The following is a 22,235-nucleotide window of genomic DNA, read 5'->3' on the forward strand; positions in this document are numbered from 1 at the left end:
CAGCACTCAGTCCCCGCACCCACACGCTTTCGAAAAGGGTCAAAATCTAGTGAAACTTGTTTGCTGGCATACTTTCGGGGCAAATTGAGTCATTTTTCACTATTCAGCCCGCCCTACTTGGCCTTCAGTCCCCCACTTTGAGAAGAGAATGGTCAAAATCTGGTGTGAAACTTGTTTGTTGGCATATTTTGAAGGCAGGTTGGGTCACTTTCTACTATTCAGCTTCTCACCCCCACACCCGACTCATTTTGCGAAACTACGCCCCTGAACACTACGCTAAACGTGAACATGAACACATATGTGGGTATTGGCCTTGTGCGTCTAACCGAGCACTCCGCACACAAGGGCCCACTCCGTTACTTGGTGCGTCTTGACGTCCCCGTCTAGCCCGTGACCATCTTTACAGCACGGATCAGACAGACATCCTGGGGGCACGGAAGACCATGCCAACGAAGTGGCCACTAGCACAGACCATTTCATAGACGGGTTTGCCACCGGCTCCCTTAGCCGCGTGTGGCCTGCTCACACAAGCGCGCGCGCCGCCTTACAATGTTGGGCTCCTCCTGGGCGGCGGCGTTGCCGTTGGAGACGTCATCATCCGACTCGTCCGACGACGAATCCACCGAGCTCTGGTGCGCCGGACGAATGTCTGCAACAGCCAGCAGAGGCGGCCGTCGGACGCCGCGGCCTGGCTCGGGCGGCGCTGCGACGGCAAGGCCCCAGCGCCGCGCGGCGGCGGAGCGTGACAACCGGGCACCACTCCGTGCATTGAATGCATGACGAGTTGTCACACGTCGGGCGGCGTGACAGCATGGTAACGCCCGGGCGGGGCGACCACGTAGCGATGTGACAAACGAGGCGACGTCGCGACGAACAAGCAGCTGCAGCGCCCGGCAAATCCGGCGATGTCCAGCCCGTGACCTTACCAACGTCAGATGGCTCCGTACTGCCCGCCCGGCTAATGGCGATGTCCAGCCCGTGACCTTACCAACGTCAGATGGCTCCATACTGCCCGCCCGGCTAACCTGGCGATGTCCAGCCCGTGACCTTACCAACGTCAGATGGCTCCGTACTGCCCGCCCGGCTAACCTGGCGATGTCCAGCCCGTGACCTTACCAACGTCAGATGGCTCCATACTGCCCGCCCGGCTAACCTGGCGATGTCCAGCCCGTGACCTTACCAACGTCAGATGGCTCCGTACTGCCCGCCCGGCTAACCTGGCGATGTCCAGCCCATGACCTTACCAACGTCAGGTGGCTCCGTACTGCCCGCCCGGCTAACCTGGCGATGTCCAGCCCGAGACCTTACCAACGTCAGATGGCTCCGTACTGCCCGCCTGGCCGACTCGATCAGACATATCCCTGAAAGTCAGAACCGCAATTGCGCACCACCAGCCCTGCCTCTCATCGGAGCTATGTTATGCCATGTGCATGCGGCTTCCTGGATTTCTCTGTGAGAAAGCCGTGCAATCCCACAATCTAACAATCCAGTCATAGTCACCGACAGGGCCCTCATGTCCACGCTCAACTGAAGACAGCCCACGACTCAGGGGCGAGTACGACCGGCCACACGGCGCCGAGGGACAGCACAGTACAGCCGGCAATGTGAAATACAGGAGGCGAAGGCGACGGACGCACGGGCTACGAACATTAGAAGCCCGTGTTAGCTGTTAGTCACGGGATGACTAACAGTGACAAGCCGACAGTGTCAGGTGGCCTGGCTTCCGGCGCACCGACTTCACGTATGCACCGCATATAACTCAAATCACTGGAATACCGTCCGCATGTAAGCTTCGAATGCCGCCCTTCGCCACAGCCGTCCTTCAGTATGGTGCACATGCGTGGGATTCACAACATTGCAAGATCAGAACCACCTGTCCCAAACCATGCACGCTCTGCAACACCGTGCCCACATGCTGGAGACGAGAACACCTGTCTCCAGCGTCCACACTCTGAAACACCCGACGCCACTCTCTGGAACACTCGGTACGCCCCTGCAAAGCCCACACCGGACACAGGCGCGGCCACGCGGCGGCGGCGCCAGCCGGGCCGTCTCACCGAAGCTGTCCCACCAGAGCGAGACCTGCGCCAGGGCGGAGGTGCCGCGCCGCGTCCTGGGGCGGGCGGCCGGCGCCGGCACGGCCGCCGGCGCGACACTGTGACCGCGCCGCCGGGCACCGGTTCACGTGAGGGCGACGCTTCCCAACACGGACGGCCGCGTGCGCCGACCAATAACACAGTCACCACGGCAATGTTTACATACAAGAAGCCAAAGCGGCGGACGCGTGGGCGATGGCTAACAATAGCACATCGACAGTGTCAGCAAAACAATGCCGTGACCTACGTATCAGTCGTGACCAAAACAGGGCTGTACTCGGAAAAAGGTGCGTGGAACACATGTTAATAGCGATAATATTGAAAACAAGTGCATAAACAAAGACATTCAGAGACTTGTGCAAATGCTCGGGACACCGCACATAATGCGACAATATTTGATACCACAGAGGCCACATGGTGTGCTCCCTGCCGTACGCCCCCCCCCCCCTCCCCACATCATCACGATACCCCTGTTGGCCCAGAGGTGTTGCGCCTACCTCTGTTGTCGCCCAGGTCGGCTGTCGTCCGTCTTGGCGCGGCTCAGCTCATCATAGCAGCTGAGGCAGACTCGCAGCGGCTTGGACGACTGGCTGGGTAGCACCCACTTCTGTTGGAGCACGGGCCGCACACGACCTTGCCGCATTTCTGGTGACAGACGCCGGGCGGTCAGGCGTCGGCGCCGGACTGACCAGGCCAACCGATCCAATGACTGGGAAGGCAGCACGCCGCCCGCCATAGCCACAAGGGGAAGGCAACGCCATATAGCCTTGCCAGCCGAGTGCATATATAAGCCCACGGGCAAGACAGGGGTGAGGTGAACCACAACAGCCGAGCGTGGACTTTGCGAGTGTCCATATTAAGTCACAATGTGAACTAACCGGTAGACGACGCAATCACACTCAAGTCTTCACCGCCGTACGGTCACAGTTGGGAGAAAAGCGACAGCCTGCGCTGAGCACACTCAATACCACGGCGAGGAGGCCGGCTGGCCAGCGCGGTGGCGCCATCTCTGACCTGCAGTGGTGCGCGGTTGATCTGATCAACGTGAACTGGCTCTTCTTGCAGTGCATGCAGCCGCTGGCCTCCGTGTCGGGCACCCAGACGGCCGCGTGGTCGGTGGCCCCCAGCTTACCGCCTGGCGAAGGCGGCGGCGCCGAGTCGGCGTCACGCACCGAACTACAACCCATACTGGCCCATGACGGGACACACTACACCGGCACCTGACGGGACGTAACTACACCCGCCCGTGACAGGACACACTACACCCGCCCGTGACGGGACAACCACTACACCAGGCCGTGACGGACACACTACACCGACCCGTGACGGGGGACACACTGCACCAGTCCGTGATGGGCACACTACACCCGCCCGTGACGGGACACACTACACCGGCCCGTGACGGGACACACTACACCGACGTGACGGGACATACACCAGGCCGTGATGGGGCACACTACACCCGCCCGTGACGGGACACACTACACCCGCCCGTGACGGGACATACACCAGGCCGTGACGGGGCACACTACACCCGCCCGTGACGGGACACACTACACCAGGCCGTGACGGGACACACTACACCGCCCGTGACGGGACACACTACACCAGGCCGTGATGGGGCACACTACACCGCCCGTGAGGGACACACTACACCGACCGTGACGGGACACTACAACCGGCCGTGACAGGACAACTACATCGGCCCGTGACGGGACACACTACACCAGGCCGTGACGGGACACACTACACCGATCCGTGAGGGACACATACACGACCGTGACAGGACACACTACATCGGCCCGTGACGGGACACACTACACAGGCCGTGAGGGACACACTACACCAGGCCGTGACGGGACACATAGACACACTAAACCAGGCCGTGACGGGACACAATACACCGGCCGTGACGGGACACACTACACCCGGCCCGTGACGGGACACACTACACCCGCCCGTGACGGGACACACTACACCCGCCGTGACGGGACATACTACACCAGGCCGTGACGGGACACACTACACCGACCGTGACGGGACACACTACACCGGCCCGTGACGGGACCACATACACCGGCCCGTGACGGGACACACTACAACCGGCCCGTGACGGGACACAACACCGCCCGTGAGGGACACACACACCGGCCCGTGACGGGACACACTACACAGGCCGTGATGGGGCACACTACACCCGCCCGTGACGGGACACCACTACACCGCCCGTGACGGGACACACTACACCGACCGTGACGGGACACACTACACCGGCCCGTGACAGGAACACTACATCGGCCCGTGACGGGACAACTACACCCGGCCCGTGACGGGACACACTACACCGACCCGTGACGGGACACACTACACCGACCCGTGACAGAAACACACATCGGCCGTGACGGGACACACTACACCAGGCCGTGACGGAACACACTAGACACACTAAACCAGGCCGTGACGGGACACAATACACCGGCCCGTGACGGGACACACTACACCAAGGCCGTGACGGGGACACTCACACCCGCCCGTGACGGGACAACAAACACCGGCCCGTGACGGGACACACTACACCCGGCCGTGACGGGACACACTCCACCCGCCCGTGACGGGACACACTACACCGACCAGTGACGGGGACACACTACCACGACCGACGTGACAGGACACACTACATCGGCCCGTGACGGGGAACACACTACACCAGGCCGTGACGGGACACAGCCACACTAAACCGGCCGTGACGGGACACAATACACCGGCCGTGACGGGAAACACTACACCAGGCCCGTGACGGGACACACTAGACACACTAAACACAGGCGTGACGGACACAGTACACCAGGCAGTGACGGGACACACTAAACCAGGCCGTGACGGGAACAATACAACCGGCCCGTGACGGGACACACTACAACAGGGCCGTGACGGGACACATACACCAGGCCGTGACGGGACACACTACACCGGCCCGTGACGGGACAACTACACCAGGCCGTGACGGGACCACTAGACCACTACACCAGGCCGTGACGGGACGGACACAGTAACACCAGGCAGTGACGGGACACACTAAACCAGGCCGTGACGGGACACAATACACCGGCCCGTGACGGGACACAGTACACCAGGCCGTGACGGGACACACTACACCAGGGAACCGTGACGGGACACACTAAACCAGGCCGTGACGGGGACACAATAACACCGGCCCGTGACGGGACACACTACACCAGGCTGTGACGGGACACACTACACCAGGCCGTGACGGGACACACTAGACACACTACACCAGGCCGTGACGGGACACATTAGACACACTAAACCAGGCCGTGACGGGACACAATACACCGGCCCGTGACGGGACACACTAAACCAGGCCGTGACGGGACACAGTACACCAGGCAGTGACGGGACACACTAAACCAGGCCGTGACGGGACACAATACACCGGCCCGTGACGGGACACACTACACCAGGCCGTGACGGGACACACTACACCAGGCCGTGACGGGACACACTACACCAGGCCGTGACGGGACACACTACACCGGCCCGTGACGGGACACACTAGACACACTAAACCAGGCCGTGACGGGACACAATACACCGGCCCGTGACGGGACACACTAAACCAGGCCGTGACGGGACACAGTACACCAGGCAGTGACGGGACACACTAAACCAGGCCGTGACGGGACACAATACACCGGCCCGTGACGGGACACAATACACCAGGCCGTGACGGGACACACTACACCAGGCCGTGACGGGACACACTAGACACACTAAACCAGGCCGTGACGGACACACTAAACCAGGCCGTGACGGGGACACACTAAACCAGGCCGTGACGGGACACAATACACCGGCCCGTGACGGGACACACTACACCAGGGCCGTGACGGGACACACTAGACACACTACACCAGGCCGTGACGGGACACACTAAACCAGGCCGTGACGGGACACAATACACCGGCCCGTGACGGGACACACTACACCCAGGCCGTGACGGGACACACTAGACACACTAAACCAGGCCGTGACGGGACACAATACACCGGCCCGTGACGGGACACACTACACCAGGCCGTGACGGGACACACTAGACCACTACACCAGGCCGTGACGGACACAATACACCGGCCCGTGACGGGACACACTACACCCAGGCCGTGACGGGACACACTACACCAGGCCGTGACGGGAACACTACACCAGGCCGTGACGGGACACACTACACACCGGCCCGTGACGGGACACACTACACCAGGCCGTGACGGACACACTAGACACACTAAACCAGGCCGTGACGGGACACAGTACACCAGGCAGTGACGGGACACACTACACCCGCCCGTGACGGGACACACTACACCAGGCCGTGACGGAACACACTAGACACACTAAACCAGTCGTGACGGGACACAATACACCGGCCCGTGACGGGACACCTACACCAGGCCGTGACGGGACACACTACACACCGTGACGGACACACTACACCAGGCCGTGGCGGGACACACTACACCGGCCCTGACGGACACACTAAACCAGGCCGTGACGGGACACACTAGACACACCAAAACCAGGCCGTGACGGGACACAGTACACCAGGCAGTGACGGGACACACTAAGCCAGGCCGTGACGGGACACAATACACCGGCCCGTGACGGGACACAGTACACCAGGCCGTGACGGGACACACTAGACACACTAAACCAGGCCGTGACGTGACACAGTACACCAGGCAGTGACGGGACACACTACACCGGCCCGTGACGGGACACACTAGACACACTAAACCAGGCCGTGACGTGACACAGTACACCAGGCAGTGACGGGACACACTAAACCAGGCCGTGACGGGACACAATACACCGGCCCGTGACGGGACACACTACACCCGCCCGTGGCGGGACACACTACACCAGGCCGTGACGGGCACAATATGCCGGCCCGTGACGGGACACAATACATCAGGCAGTGACGTCCCACAGACGTTTGCACACAGCCGCACACGCACGGCTAAAAGCAATACGTACATACATTACGCTTGTCGCACATATGAAGGCACTAGAAGAGGTACGACAAACATTAGAGCACTAGCTATTTGATTAACTTGCTCTCAATATATCCAACCGGCCCGTGGGCTTTCTTGCCAGGCGTTTCTGAGCACACTGCCGCTCACCGCAATATGCTCCCAACGACTACGCTTCACGCTTTTTGTGAAACAAGTTCTGCTACTTTTGACGCCAACATCACGCCAATTATACCCGAGCGGTCCGGGCACGAGGCAAGTCCCACAGGTATCTATGTCAACAGGTCACCCGGTGCCGCATATGTACCAGTCGAGGGTGACCTGGTTTACCCGCTTCCGGGCGTCCGAAGACAACCGTCCAGCCCCCACGCGCCACACTCACTCTTCTTGAGCAGGTCGTCGACGCATTTGTTGATGTGTGCCATCCACTCGGCCTTCTCGGCGGCGGTGGCCGCGTACACGGCGAACGACTTGGTGAGCGTGCGCACCAGCCAGCCGTTGCGGAACTGGCCTTCATCCTCCAGCGACTCCAGCTTCACCTCCTCCAGCGGGATGATGTGCTGACAGTTGTACTGCAACGGCATCGGCAGGAGGTCAGGGCGCTCACGCTGCCGTACGCCAGTGGCACGGACCAGCCGGCTGCGGTCTGACCCGGCCACTGTGCCACTACAGCCTCGCTGTGGCACAGTACGTCTCCGCTACAGCCTCGCTGCGGCACAGTACGTCTCCACTCCCACCGGCCGTGCACGCTCGCTCCCAGTCTCACTTCACACGACGGCTTGGCTTAGACCACTACACAACAAGCATCCGCCGCCCCACATATGGAGCCACTCCAGCGTACCGGCCCCCAGCCGGCACCGTCGGCGCCAGGCGAGCCCTCACATCAGGCCGGTCCGCCGCAGCCCGGCCGGCCGGCGGCGGGCTGCATCCGCGACCTTGGCCTCGACCGCCCCGCACCAGAGGCCCGCCGGGCCGCCCGGGGCCAGCGTCCGCTTTCCGCACATGTGGTGGCGCGGCCCGCACCTGTCCCGCGGCCAGCGGCACGTCGCGCGACGCCCGCAAGCCCCGGGCAGGACCGGAGGGGGATCGATCGGCACGCGGCGCGGTGCCGGTGGCCCCGCCGGTCTGCGCCCGTGACGCGGTCACGGAGAACCGGAGCCGGTAACGGGACCCCACATTCTGCTCACTGTACCCACCTGACTGGCATGGCTGCCGGGCCAGCTCCGAGGGGGCGGCCCACCGACGCAACAATGTTTTTTTTGTAACGGTAAAGTTCGATTTCAAGCCCGTGACAAGCCCGTGACCACAACGGCTGACGGACAAAACACGAGCAGCTCAGAAATCCTGAAGCATGGACACGAGATCGCTTAATAGTGCTTTGTGACACCATTCGCCGAATTCAATGGCGCAGCTTTGGTCTGCGACACACAGGAAGGGCGAAATCAATGTATAAACCTAAGCCAAGTATCTTCCACGCCTCGTGTATGCTTCAAAGATTTAAGAGTGCTGTTTAGCGCTGACCTGCATCCGTGCACATAATCGACACTGAGCTGACCTGACCACAACGTTCACCGGTGCCGAGCGCAGGAAGCTGCTGGCATGTTTGACTGTACAGGTGAAGCCACAAGGGTCCAGGGAGCGTGGACCGATGACGTGCACTGCTCGTGCAGACACCCGATCCCCATGGCATGTGCCGCGGGCGGCGGTATCTGATATACATAACATGCACACAGCCCGGGTATCGCGCCCCATTCTGGAAGAGCTGGCCGGTCACGTGGTCAGCAGCGCGTCCAATGGCACAGGACCACGCTCCGGATAAGGTGACGGCAGAGCAGACCCGTGTATGTACACCGACCGGTCCCCGTCTCAAGTGCAGCTGAGGCGACCTACGCGGCGAGGCGGCCGCTGTCCGGTCCAGCAGCCCTCCATACGTGACAAAATGGCCGACCGGTGCGACAAATGTGACAACGTGTAGAGCCTAGCACAGAACTGACTCCGGGCAGGGCGCCTGCACTCACAGAGCCTGCTGGTTCAGCGCACAGACCGGAACGACGCCATAGGTAGCCGTGGCTGGCCGCCAGACAGACCAGGCGGCTCGCACGGCCGTTCCTGAAGGGCGCCACGCTTGTGCATGGCGCTCATCTGGCGACGCGTGCCCTGCCTACCTGACCGGTTACACGCCATGCATCTCGCAGACCACACGCTTCCACACAGGCCGTTCGTCAGGCCAACGGCAAGCTGCGCATCTGGCGGGACATACGCCGTGTATCTGCCTGGATGCGCGCTGCGTATCTTGCAACATAAATGTTGCGTACTTCGCGGTACAAACACTCCGCATCTGACAACATGCAAGCCGGGCATGTGGCTCGCAACGCGTGCACAACACGACGGACGAGCCTGCCCGAGCTGTATATGTCCCGGACCACAGTTCAAGGCTGTAACCCGGTCCGGGGGCAACAAACAGCATGCAGAATACCAGATATTCGGCAACGGGGTCCTTACCGGATTAAAACGGCCGCGGGCCATCTCGATGGTCGCGCCCTTAACACGCCTGTTTATATCATGACGTCGGTAATGGGGAGGCAGCTTGAACACACTGGTAAACAGCTGTCATCCAGATGTCAGCGGGGCATAACTTAGGTACTCCAGGCGCGTGAGGCTCCAAGCATACACGACAGCCAGCAGGCACCGCTATCAGCTGCGGTGTCGAGCGCCTTTCTGCACACCACAGCCGCAGACAGGCCAGTTTATCAGCTCAAAGTGAGAAAAGCATCAGGCCAGTATCTTTCTGCAGCTATCACTGCTCGCACGGACTTTGCGAGCAAAAGCGTGCGGTGAGCTACGCCCCCCCCCCCCCCGCTCTCCGAGCTACACGCACGGCCCATAGGAGTGGGCTCTTCTGTTTGGGGTTTGGGACGTTTCGACTGCACCCGGCGGCGGGCCGCGCTGTACGCGCCACCGCCGGCCGTTCGCGGGCCGCGCTGTACGCGCCACCGCCGGCCGTTCGCGGGCCGCGCTTTGACGGGACGACACCTGCAGCCGCAGCGGTCACCAGCAGACGGCCCGGACGCCACCTCCCGCCCCACCAACCTTCTTTTTGTTGATGACGATGTTGCCGTAGATCAGAATGTCGTTGCAGAGGAAGAACTGGCGCGGCTTAGGCTTCTTGCGGCACATCTTGGTGAGCACGCCCTCGCCGACGAGAACGCGACCGGGCACGGCCAGCGGCTGGCCGGAGCTGCCGAAGCAGCTCTCCACGATGGCGATGCGCCGAGAGTTAGCCTCGCTGTTCACTGTAACGATCAGCGGACCCGGGTCAGCGGCGTCCGGCCGCTGCGAGACCCGCCATCGGCGCGCGCGCGCCGCCGCCGCCGCCGTCCGAACGTGAGCCGATGTGGCGCCGCCGGCCGGCCGGCCGCGCCGGCACGTGACACCTGGCAGGCCGTGCCGCCGGGGGCCGCACCGCCCGGCCAGCTGAACAGCCCGCCTCACCCACCGGTAAGCGCGCGCCGACGTGGTGGGCGCGGCAGCTCACAGAAAGATGGAGGGAAGTGCATTCTGAAATCATGTCGCCCATGCAAGGCCATGGAGCTAGGCGTTGTTTTTCCGAGTTGGGAATTCAACGTTTGATTTAATCACATAAAGGGGGACGCTACTACACCTCCCACCATTGCCACACCCCTGTTTAGAGTGGTGATTAGGGCAGCGGTGGGTAAGCCACGTCACGGGGTTTAGAGTGGTGATCAGGGCAGCGGTCGGTAAGCCACGTCACGGGGTTTAGAGTGGTGGTCAGGGCAGCGGTGGGTAAGCCACGTCACGGTGTTTAGAGTGGTGATCAGAGCAGCGGTGGGTAAGCCACGTCACGGTGACCCTGAGAGCTGGAGGATGGGCTGATCACATAAGTCATGAACCATTCGTAGAGTTGAGCTCTGGTACCAGGGCACCACATTCGGGGACTGAAGCCACTGAGCTACACAAACAGGAGCCCCAAGTCACATTGGGAACAAAATTACTACCACAGCCAACGCACCCATGCCCAAATAAATAACTCACTCTACTAATGCCGCCAAAACAAACATCCATTTCTGCGATCACTGGCAATACTTAGCACCACGCCGCATCAGTGAGACGACTCGCAAAGTGCTTATGTAACCGCTCGTATGAAAAACCCTGAACAAGATGTCGGCCGTCATCTTGTCAAGATGTGACGAAAGAGCAGCAGAGCACAGGCGGCCTCGCGTCCAGCAGCGCTCATGGTCGCTAGCATGGCCTGGAGCACTACCACAGGTGTCGAGTATTTGCACAACACATTGCGGTGATTATGTAATGTCTCATTTCGTTCAGAGCTTCCTTATATACTGGAGGCCGGTTATTACCAGCATAACTAACAATGTCGAAAAAGGGACCTTAATCCATTCTGATATACAGCTATGTTCCCCAGACGGACTTTTCGTAGGTGCTCCCACAATCCGCTTGTGCCCTCCGCTTCTCAGCGCAGGCCCTGACAACATCATTGTCACGCAGTCCGTGCCGCTCCTCGGCTGGACATGTGTAGGTGCGCGCAAATAATGTGGCGCACTAGTTCCTGCACTAGTCAAGACTAAGATGTGCACATGCCGCGCGCCACAGCGGCGCACACTCTTCGCAATTCGAGTATCCAACAACGATATGTGTGCTGACGGTTAAGCACTATCGACGTAACGTTAAAAGCACTGCTTAAGTTCAGCACTCGACGTACCCGGCACACGTTTAAGCACTATCGATGTACCCAACGTCGGTTCGTCCAACCCTGGGATCACATTGGGGGAGGGGGGGGGGGGGCGTACTACTCCGGTGCTCAGAACGATTTCTGTGTGGGGATAGGCGGCGCTAGTGTTGTCCGGTACAACTCAGTCCACGGATAGGCGGCGCCAATTGTCGGCCAATGTAGCGCGCATCGCCTGCAACATGCCACGCCGCCTATCTTACGCAATAGGTTCCATTGCAGGGAAGGGTCGGGGAGGACAGGACAGTGCAGGGTTACACACCGCCTATTTCGCCCAGCTGGGGCTGTGTCCGGGGTCAGGTCAGGCAGAACAGCGCAGGGTCACACGCCCCCTGTCTCACCCAGCTGGGGCCGTGTTCGAGGTTAGGTCAGGCAGAACAGTGCACGGTCACACACCGCCTATTCCGCCCAGCTGGGTTCGGGGTCAGGTCAGGCAGAACAGTGCAGGGTCACACACCGCCTATTTCGCCCAGCTGGGGTCGTGTCTGGGGTCAGGTCAGGTAGGACAACACAGGGTTACACGCCCACTGTCTTTCCCAGCTAGGGCTGTGTCCGGGGTCAGGTCAGACAGGACCACGCGGCAGCGCACGGCACTCGTCCGGCACTCCCTGCCAGCTTCCTCAATGCTGGCAATGAGCGGACGTTGCCGAGCCGAGCAAAAACCGGCCCGCCGAGCGGGTGCCTCCCCCCCCCCCCCTCGGTGGCGGGAGAGACGCGGCCTGCGCCGGCCGGGCCGTCCCGCTCTCCGTGCCAGCCAGCGCGCCGCAGCGCCACAGCGGTGCGGCGCCGGCCCTGCCCGCCAGTCCTTGGGCGGTGCGGCTGCGCTGGTGCATGGCGCGGAACCGCCACCGCCGCGAGTTGTCAGGACAGCCGCAAGGCTCCACGACGCTTGATATCAGCCCGATCCACTGGCACGGCAGCACAGCAAGCCACTGACAAGGCTCCTCGACGCTTGATATCAGCCCGATCCACTGGCACGGCAGCACAGCAAGCCACTGACAAGGCTCCACGACACTTGAGATCAGACCGATCCACTGGCACGGCAGCACAGCAAGCCACTGGCAAGGTCGCCTGTCATCTTCGTGTGACGAGGTCGTCCAACGGGGTCCATTGATAACGCCAACAAAGACATCCAACGCCACAGTCACTACGGTGAACAATGTAGAGATGGATACGGGAGCTCCTGCCAAGTGTTTTGTTCCCGGCGAACACAAGTTCACAACGCCGGCGACATGAGAGCGATCTGAGATCTGGGCCGAGCCGAGGCCGGCTGCGGCTGTTTGATAAATGCACGGTGCAGGTGGTGTGCTGTGAAGGGCGGGCAGGAGCCAGCTGCAGGGCGTAGGAATAGTTCTATGGCGTTCAATTGCATGGTGAACCGTACACCACGCCGGGTGCTGAGATGAAACGGATTGGGCCTGCCAGAACTATCTGGACTTCCACATGTAGGCAACCGCGACAGTTTCCTCATTTGTGAGATGTCCTTTTGCCAGGTATGTCCTGTTAACCTTGTAACATTTCTGCAAGGTTTTGAAGCCACATGGGCTCTACAGGATGCAAGTACGACCTGGAGGCGTTTTCGTTATGACAACGAAAGTCCGTAGCATCGATGCCAACAACGAAGCGCGGAAGTGACAATATTTCAAGTGTCAGGCATTCGTTGGGCTTGAAAAAACCCGCATTTTGGAATCGGGGCTTTCTTCCTGTCTGTTTTCGGGAATAAATCATGAAATTGTTAAGGCCGCCCAGTCTCTTTAACCAACTGCAAGGTAATACCTGCTAATGCTTATTGCTCATAAGATAATGTTAGACAATATGGGAAATATACCTTGGCTGAGATGGCTGAACCACTCCTTTCCAACCTGAACCACTGCTGCTGGGCCCGTGGAAGTCCCAACGTGGCTTTTCACCCAATCTTACCTGGTAAGACCCATGACAGGTTTTGTCTGGGAGACGCCTATCATCCCTGACAGGCTTTGTCTGGTAGACGCCTGTCATCCCTGACAGGTTTTGTCTGGGAGACGCCTGTCATCCCCACTTGGAGCAGCAACAAAATAGAAACTACGTAACGCTGGTAACCGCATCTTACCAGCACATATATTTCTGAACTTCCCAAATTTACACCAGACGTTGACGATCAACTTGCAGTTCCGTGCAGGAATAGGCCCCATTCCGTATCCTGGACTGGAATAAGACATGTGGCTGGATCCCATCGGTGGAAGGGTGTTTTTGGGATCTTTGGACGGGATCTTGGAATCTTTAGGGACTCCAGGCGCAAGTCAGCTGGCAACAGCATCATGTTGCCGCGAAACATTGCATATTTTTGACTGCAAAGTGGTGACACTGTTGGCGCACTACTAACTGTATAGCTCCATGAGCTACCAGTTCATGGCATGGACTGTCAGGTAGCAGGGGTATGGTGTTAAGGCCTGCCTACGCGGACGAGTTTGAGTTCGTAATCTGGCATCGCAACTGCAGTCTGCAATCTCTGCTCTGCTCTCTGCTCGCTCTCCAACAATTGGACTGGAATGCCAGAGAAGATCCTTGACCCTGGCAGAACGGGAACGGAAACCCGCCCCTTTAAAATCAAATGATACATAAAAGCTCGAAACACAAAATCTTCCAACGTGCATGGAGGCTAACAAAAGCCAGCAGCACGTGACCAAACTTGACAACATGCCGGTGCCAACTAGGTCACATATGACCAAAGGTGCTCAATTTGACACACTGCTGGGATGGTCTGCGTCACTAATCACTCGACTGGAAACATCACGTAATTGCATTTTTGATATATCAGACACTACCGACATAGGCTTCCAACGAGAGCGTCTAACTGATTTAACTGACGCTGGCTGGCCGCGGCATATCCAGCTGCTGACAGCTTGGAAAAACCACGCCATTTGACTCCCGGATGCCATCCATGGCACAAACACGGCCAGAGTCTACGCTCAGTCAGCTGCTGCATACAGCGCGGGTGATGTCTATGACCTCTGATCTCAAGCGTCCACTGGAAGTCTGCAACGACCGACCGACCGACCGCCGCGCGGGTGCGGCCGCAGGAGACGAATTAAAACGCAACAGCGTGAAAAATACCTGCACATAGTCAGCTGGCGTAGGTTTCATGAAAACCAGCATTTAGTCCCAAACAAGAACGGAGCAAAACGCGACAACTTATTTCCAGGGGTGCAGGAAAGTCGAGCTAATGTGAAAGGACACAATACATGTCGAGCTGTCAGCCATGAATACCTGAGCTATTATGGTTATACAATGACTGTCAGTCAGCCACGAGCAACTGGGATTTTATACTGAGATAGTCACGAAATTACTCGTAACAGACAGGTCGCCATGCGTTGCGTCCTTTCACACTGGTTCGCCTTCCCTTTCACGTAGCCTTGGTAATAAGTCATCGCGCTGTTCTGAGATTGTTGGAACTACGGTTTTAGTTCAAACTAAGCGCGCGCGCGCGCGTGCGTGTGAAATCAGGTCCCACATAACTGTTTGTAAACTTTTAATAGAAAATCCGCTGGGCATAGAACAGTTATATTTAAGACATGCTCCCCAATACGCCTTTTTTTATTACGCCATGGTGCGTTTGTATGACGTCGAGGCGCTGCCAAACTAGTTGTGCAAAGTTGCTACTCTTGCACTCACTTGTAGTCCTTCAAACTCGCCGACAGATGGCAGCACGGTGCTGGGAGTGTTTGCTAAGCCGTATTTCGTTATATGTCCCTTTCTATAAGCCGTGTTTTGGCCCTTTCTTATTGTGTTCTTACATATTTACCAACGAGTTTAAGACGTTGATTTGCATTCACATGTCTGCTAAGGCGCTCTCATAAGTTATTCGATCACAAGCCTTAGTCGTGACAACCAGCAATCATGTCCCAATTCCTACATTACATAGCACAAAAACCGATTAGAAACAGCCCATCAAATGACGTACAGGCAACGGGCGTTCATGCTCTTTGGAAACCGTGCTTGCGGGCGCCTGACCGTCTGGACGGCTCAGCAACGATGGTATGTTTGTTCCTTATCGCCACATAACTGTGGGGTGTGGGATGGCAGCACTTGAATCGCATTGCTTTGGCGTCCTACATGCCTAAATGGCATTGGCATAACCCGCACATTTTCGCGGGCGTATAGCTCAGAACCTAGATGGGTTAAGTCTGAAAAGAGGCAGGGCTGTGAACTGCACCGAGTGATGTTCAAAATGGCTACTATGTTTGAATTTTGTCAGTTTGAACCCAACAGAAATATGGAACACTCACTTTAATGGGAGTTACGGACGCCAGGATGTATCGGGTAATATGCCGGATATAATAAGCAATGAATACGATGCTAATGATGCCTTATAATTAGCACGTTATATAAGACATAAAGGCAATATTACGGTAACAGCGATGACGCCGGCGACGGTAAACCACGCGGTACAGGTGGCAGCGGGCCCGGCGAAATTCCACATGTCTCTTAAGTGTCATGCACGGGGTGTCCGAGTAACGAGAGGCCACGTTCGGACTGGCCGCTCGGTTCGGCTCTGCACGACGTTCCGCTCCTCGAGCTGCCACCGCCGTCACCGCCGCGTGACGCCGCCTCCACGGTGTGACGTCACAGCCGGCTGCGGCTGCGACGAGCCGGCTGAATCAGGCCTCTGACTCACATGGTCGCCGCGAGCGGAAGCGGCGTGGCGCCCCGCTGGTGCGCGGGCCCGGGGCGCGTCATCGGCGCCGCCGCCGCCGTCCGCACGGCCGTGCTTGACCGGCATGGAGACTGACGGCGCGCCGGCACCCCGTGTCAGCCGGTGCCTGACGCTCGGCCGTGGTGTCAGGCCGCACCGACCCGGCCGCCGACGACGGCGCCCAACAATGCAGCTTTCTGGACCAATCTCACCCGACGCTGAACACGGGCTACCGCAGCGAAGAATGCGCTGCATATAGAGAACGGATGAGTCACTACAGCTATCCTCTGCTGCGATGATCCGTGGTGTTACTAGCTGACAGAGAACTGGGCTGAGGCAAGTGCGATGACGATAAATCCGGTTCGGCTTCCCGAGCCACGGAGGGTTTATGCATTCCGTCCTGTAACAGGATTCCCTCACAGCTCCAGGGCCAGGGAGTCAAGGCCAGCAGCGACATATCTGACCACGGTCCCCGGGTATGAAACACGGATTCTGTCGGTAAACCCGGCTTAGCCAAGGGACGTCAGCTCACCCGGCCCGCTGTGCCAGACCCTCCGGTATGACTAGGAATGGCCTGCTCGATCCCAGCTCCCAGCCGACACCCGCTGCACAGTATCCAGACCCCACGCGGCCGACGCACGGCACCAACTACACCAACACGTCCAGCCGCCGTCCCTCCGGTGCAGCTAGTCCCGCACAGCCGGCCGGGGAACAACCGACATCCCTCCGGCGCAGCTAGTCCCGCACAGCCGGCCGGGGAACAACCGACATCCCTCCGGCGCAGCTAGTCCCGCACAGCCGGCCGGGGAACAACCGACATCCCTCCGGCGCAGCTAGTCCCGCACAGCCGGCCGGGGAACAGCCGCCGTCCTCCGGCGCAGCTAGTCCCGCACAGCCGGCCGGGGAACAACCGACATGCCTCCGGCGCAGCTAGTCCCGCACAGCCGGCCGGGGAACCGGACAGGCACCAGTTCCACACGGCCGGACAAGGGACGCTGCCGGAGCGGAAATGTGCCGCCGTCGTCCCCGCCGCGCGGTCCATTGGCTGACTAACGCGGCGCGAAGCGCCGTGTTGCCACACACTCGTCTGGCATTCGATGGCAGGCCACCTCACCGGGCTCCGCAACTGCCAGCTCACCCGCAGCAACTAAAAAACAAGTACACCACTTCAACACCACCCCGGCTGCCCGAAGTGCGGACGAGCCCCGCCGACCGGCCCTCTGGCAGCAAGCCTGCGAAGGTCACCTCCTGTTGCAAAACCATACCTGGGTACCACATGACCTGACCACTTAGCTGCCCTACGTATATAGGCGTACCACACCTACAACGCAGTAAATTCGACCAACACAACATTCATAACTCCAGATATCCTCCGGCTTCTGGTTGCCGAGAGTCTGCTGGCGGTGGATTGGCTGCGGTTAAGACCGCAAATAACAAGGTGTCATCAAATACCCGCCTGCAAGTTACACTAGCCCGGCCACCGCCGCCGCGGGGCGTGTGATGCACCAATGTCTGGTGCAGGGCTGCCGCAACTGGGACCCCCGCGCCAAAACTGGTTCGCTCCGGTACGCGTACGTCCCCCCCCCCCCCACACCACGTCAGTATTCCGCGAAGAAGCCGGCATCGACGAAGGAAAACACGGCTGCACACTAAGCGCATGTCACCGGGACGGCCGCACGACGCTGCAGCATGGCTTCGGGACAGGAAACTCGACCTGACCGCCAGCAATTCCACGCAAGGCCACCACAGTGGGACACCGCTGCCTGAGATCGATACGTGTGGGCGTGCAACAGCCCAAGCCAACGGGTCCTCAGCGGCGCCACAGCGTGGGCGAACGACCTCGGTACTGTGCAGCCAACAAGGCGCTCGTGTATACGCAATGGGGACGGTGCAGCGAGACTGGATCTCATTAATACGTATACTCGCTCGTTCTACGTATACCGTCTGGCACGAGTAAGCCGGACGACACGTGATTCATTCATTGAATCATCCATTCATTCATTCGTTACAAATCTGCAAGCAAAATCGAGATGACATATCGCGTTGCTCTAGTTGCATTACAAGCTAGCAAAGCCTGCTGGGGCTCGCCGCTGAGCGGCCAGCTCCAGTCTAATACTACCCGATTCGATTCGATTACTACTGTGCGATATTGCTACCGTAAACATCAAGAGCAAGTGGACAATCCCTGACTGAACGTGCTAACGTGACATACCGTGGCACAAGATAAGGCATGGAATGCGTTAGTTTTTACACCTTTGTTGTCACCTCCTGCCGACTGAAGATGCTGATAATAACAACGGCTGGCTCCTGGCCCTTTTTGACCAGACTCATTTATCTTCACAGGCCTGAAACAGCCTACATGCACACCATGGAACTTGCCGGTTGAAACATCTGCTGCACAGATAGCGAAATGTATGCATAACACCCACGTAGTATGAAAAGTAAGAAACTACCTGTGCGAACCTCTCTCAATGACCAGACAGGGCCCACGGGTTAAAGGCAGTGTTCCACATTGACATGGGGGTTTGGACTAAAACAGGCATATTGAAAGCCTTTCGGTGCTGTTCACAATACTGCCCTTCCGCCCTATCTGCCCGTCTTCAGGACCTAAGCCCCTCTAGTTTCTAAGCTAAACGCCCGCAAGGGCGGGGGTTTTTGGGGAGAGTATTTCAAAGTCACCTTGTCATTCATCACGTCATAACGACGTCATTCAAATCCTGGCACTCCACAGGCCACGCAGCCATCGAAGCCAAGAAAAATATAATTGTCGAGGCGTTCATACCTGGCGTTCGTGAGCACGATTTCCAGGCATAACGGCCGTCAACTGGTTCTCAATCAATGTTGTACAAGGTGCAATGACGTAATCAAATCATGACGTATTAAGAAGGATATTCACTAAATAAAGAATTACGTTGCCTAGAGCGGTCTTCACCACTTAAAAAGCATACTAATAGTAATAAGTGAGATTGTTTAATTCTATGTGACGCTTGCTTCAATATCTTCAAATGTGAAACATTCCCTTTAAGCATACATCAAAATATGCGGAACGAAATACCTGCGACTGGGAGACTGCAGCCTGCAGCCCCTTCCTAACAGGGCTCCATCCCTATAGGGTACGTTCCCGTCGTTCCTTTTGAAGCCCCTTCCTAACAGTGCTCCAGCGTTATAGGGTACGTTCCCGTCGTTCTTTAAAAAAAAAAACTAGTTTGGAGAAGGTTGGGTGGGTGCTGAATTTACGATACAGCTCCTGCCACGGGAACAGCTTTGGAGGAGGTATCAGAGGTCTGCATGCATCTTAACCGTATTGGCGCACTGACAGCGAATAATACAAGATGTTGTGGTTACTGGATAACAATTTATTCAAAAATCGTTCACCTGTACAATAATAATATAATATCAATGTAACACTATAAAAATGACTCAACACATGATATATCCGCACCAATTTACACACCAGTACGTTGTTACTATCATCGGACAACAAATGGAGCCAAAGAACATGTGATTGACTGCGCCACTAATGTCCACCACAGCCTCTTACAAACTCCTGCTTCAAACACCTTTATTCCGGGGATGGGGGGTGGAGGTGATCAGCGAGCTTTGAGGGGCCTGGAGGGGCCACGGGAACGACCAACTGGTTTAGCCCCGACTGTAGGACCAGTCTCCTCAAATTCTGCCTCGCTAGGTCAAATCTGCTATTCCAAACGAGCGATTCGCGGCATTTTTCCATCGGATATCTGGATTACCACTATGAGGACATACTTTCCTCAGCCATAAGAGAGCCTGCAATGCCCGATGTCGATAAGAATGCAATATTCGAAACGCTGCCATCCGACGTGAAAACCCGGTGAAAACCTGGCTTCCGCGCATCTGAACTAAATCCACTGCCAGCAGCATCCAAGTCTCGCCGTCACCACACTGGGACATCCCCACTCACCGTCCAGCCGCCTGACTACGGTCGCCATGCTTCATGTGAAGTAGCGATGTGTCTAGTTCGCGCAAATGGAACGGAACTGAATGGCTTAATGCATATTTCTTCATTTTTCGTGTGTTCCTGGTTAATTTTCGTACATCGTGTACGGGGTTGTCCATTATACCAAATGATAAAAGGAGAGCCATGTATTGCGTGGCGCACGTTCGAATTTTTACCATAAAGCGGACGACAGCAAATAAACCGATCAATCATTTCTGAAGACTGTGCGATGCCGCCTGAGTTATCCCCAATGATGTTAATGCAATGGCTATCCGATCTGAGGGCGAAATATATTTTCACACCATCTTAGCTCACATCGATTTCCCCTGCGGGAACCATCCCCCACCAGCCAGAAGCACACGCCGGATGAGTCCAATAGCGCTGGCCGACCATCGGCTCAAAATTGTCCGGAAGAAATCAAAGGTGGAGGGGCAAAACACAGATGAAGCCAAGCTGTAAGTGATCAAAAGCAATGGGATGAGCGTACTTTCAGCCATGGAAGCGAACTGCAGTGTTTGCTAATTACGCACAATTCCACCTGACCGGTGGTCCCAAAACTTTGAGTAACCAATACACCACCTAATTCTGAACTGTTTCAAAAACGTTTCTGTGAACTGTTTGGATTTATCATTTATTTTCCTAAGGTAAATGAACATGAATAATTCATTTTGCAGTCTGCCTTGTCTCTCAGAAACCACGGTTCAGAGGTACCTGGGGGCTACAATTCCTTTGTGTATTCGAAGACGAACAAAAGATTGTAGAGAGAATACATCTAGAGATATTGTGGAAGCCCAAAACTGATCTGATGGCGACCAATAGAAACATTTTAAAAATATGTCCATGGAACACAATTTACAATCTTTTTGCCAATTGACAGGATGCGCATTTCACAAAAACACCGGGATTCGCTTCGTTTTGCCTGCAAGGAAGCAGCGCAGATGCTACAAACAGAATAAAATGCAATATGTGTGTTCACCTATTTCGGCGTGCTTGTGTAAATGATATTTCTAAGGTTGTCTCGTAACATAACGAACACTTTCGAAGGTGTTTTTTTTCTGTTTTACACTGAACTGCAAACGCTAATGTCAGTCGAGGGGGATGGTCTATTATGAACACCCAGCGTACGGGCAGCTGGGAAGGGATTTAGTGCAGTCATGAGCCAGTCTGCAAACCATGGCAACCATGCCAACAAGACGTTTGGGGCAGACAGACACCCGCCTCAAATGGGACACTTATCTATGTCATTTGGGACATCTTTGAACGATTACCTAACCCAGACAGCACAATCTATCATACGATCTTGTAATTTTCTGCGCTCTTAACATTTAAGGAGGAATAAAATATAAGAACTCATGATGCCTGCAACAGTCCAGTCCACAATCACTGCCTTAAATGTCGATAAGTCGCCACAGATCTGAAGTTGCGTCACGCCTCTGCTCAAACGAGGTCTTGTCAGTTTGACATGGTTTGCGGACCAGGTCAGGGGCAGTGCGTAAAGCTGAAATCACCATGGGGTCGGGGATGCAGTTCGCTTTTTCCATGAGGTAGGAGCTTCAGCTACCCCCCTCCCCGCCCTTCAGCTTGGGCTCCAGCCCCCTAGCTTTGGAATAAAAGTTGACCACATCCAGGGAGAAACTTGCATAGCATATAACTTCAAGGGAGTGTTCCACATTTACATAGG

The 22,235-nt window shown here is 57.2% G+C and overlaps 1 protein-coding gene across 1 annotated transcript in view; it reads right to left on the reverse strand.

Annotated features, from left to right (window-relative positions):
- rush (pleckstrin homology and FYVE domain containing family member rush hour) overlaps positions 1 to 22,235 on the reverse strand; it is a 36,894-nt gene that overhangs the window by 9,010 nt on the left and 5,649 nt on the right. Inside the window, exons 2-3 of the mRNA XM_037226480.1 lie at positions 10,235 to 10,437; positions 7,527 to 7,716 (exon numbers count right to left, since the gene is read on the reverse strand). Of these exons, the coding sequence (XP_037082375.1) occupies positions 7,527 to 7,716; positions 10,235 to 10,437 (393 nt within the window). The remainder of the gene's footprint in view (positions 1 to 7,526; positions 7,717 to 10,234; positions 10,438 to 22,235) is intronic.

The sequence above is a fragment of the Pollicipes pollicipes genome, unplaced genomic scaffold (genome assembly GCF_011947565.3).
Source record: "Pollicipes pollicipes isolate AB1234 unplaced genomic scaffold, Ppol_2.1 Scaffold_1036;HRSCAF=1203_pilon_pilon_pilon, whole genome shotgun sequence".
Classification (NCBI taxonomy): Eukaryota; Metazoa; Arthropoda; class Thecostraca; order Pollicipedomorpha; family Pollicipedidae; genus Pollicipes; species Pollicipes pollicipes.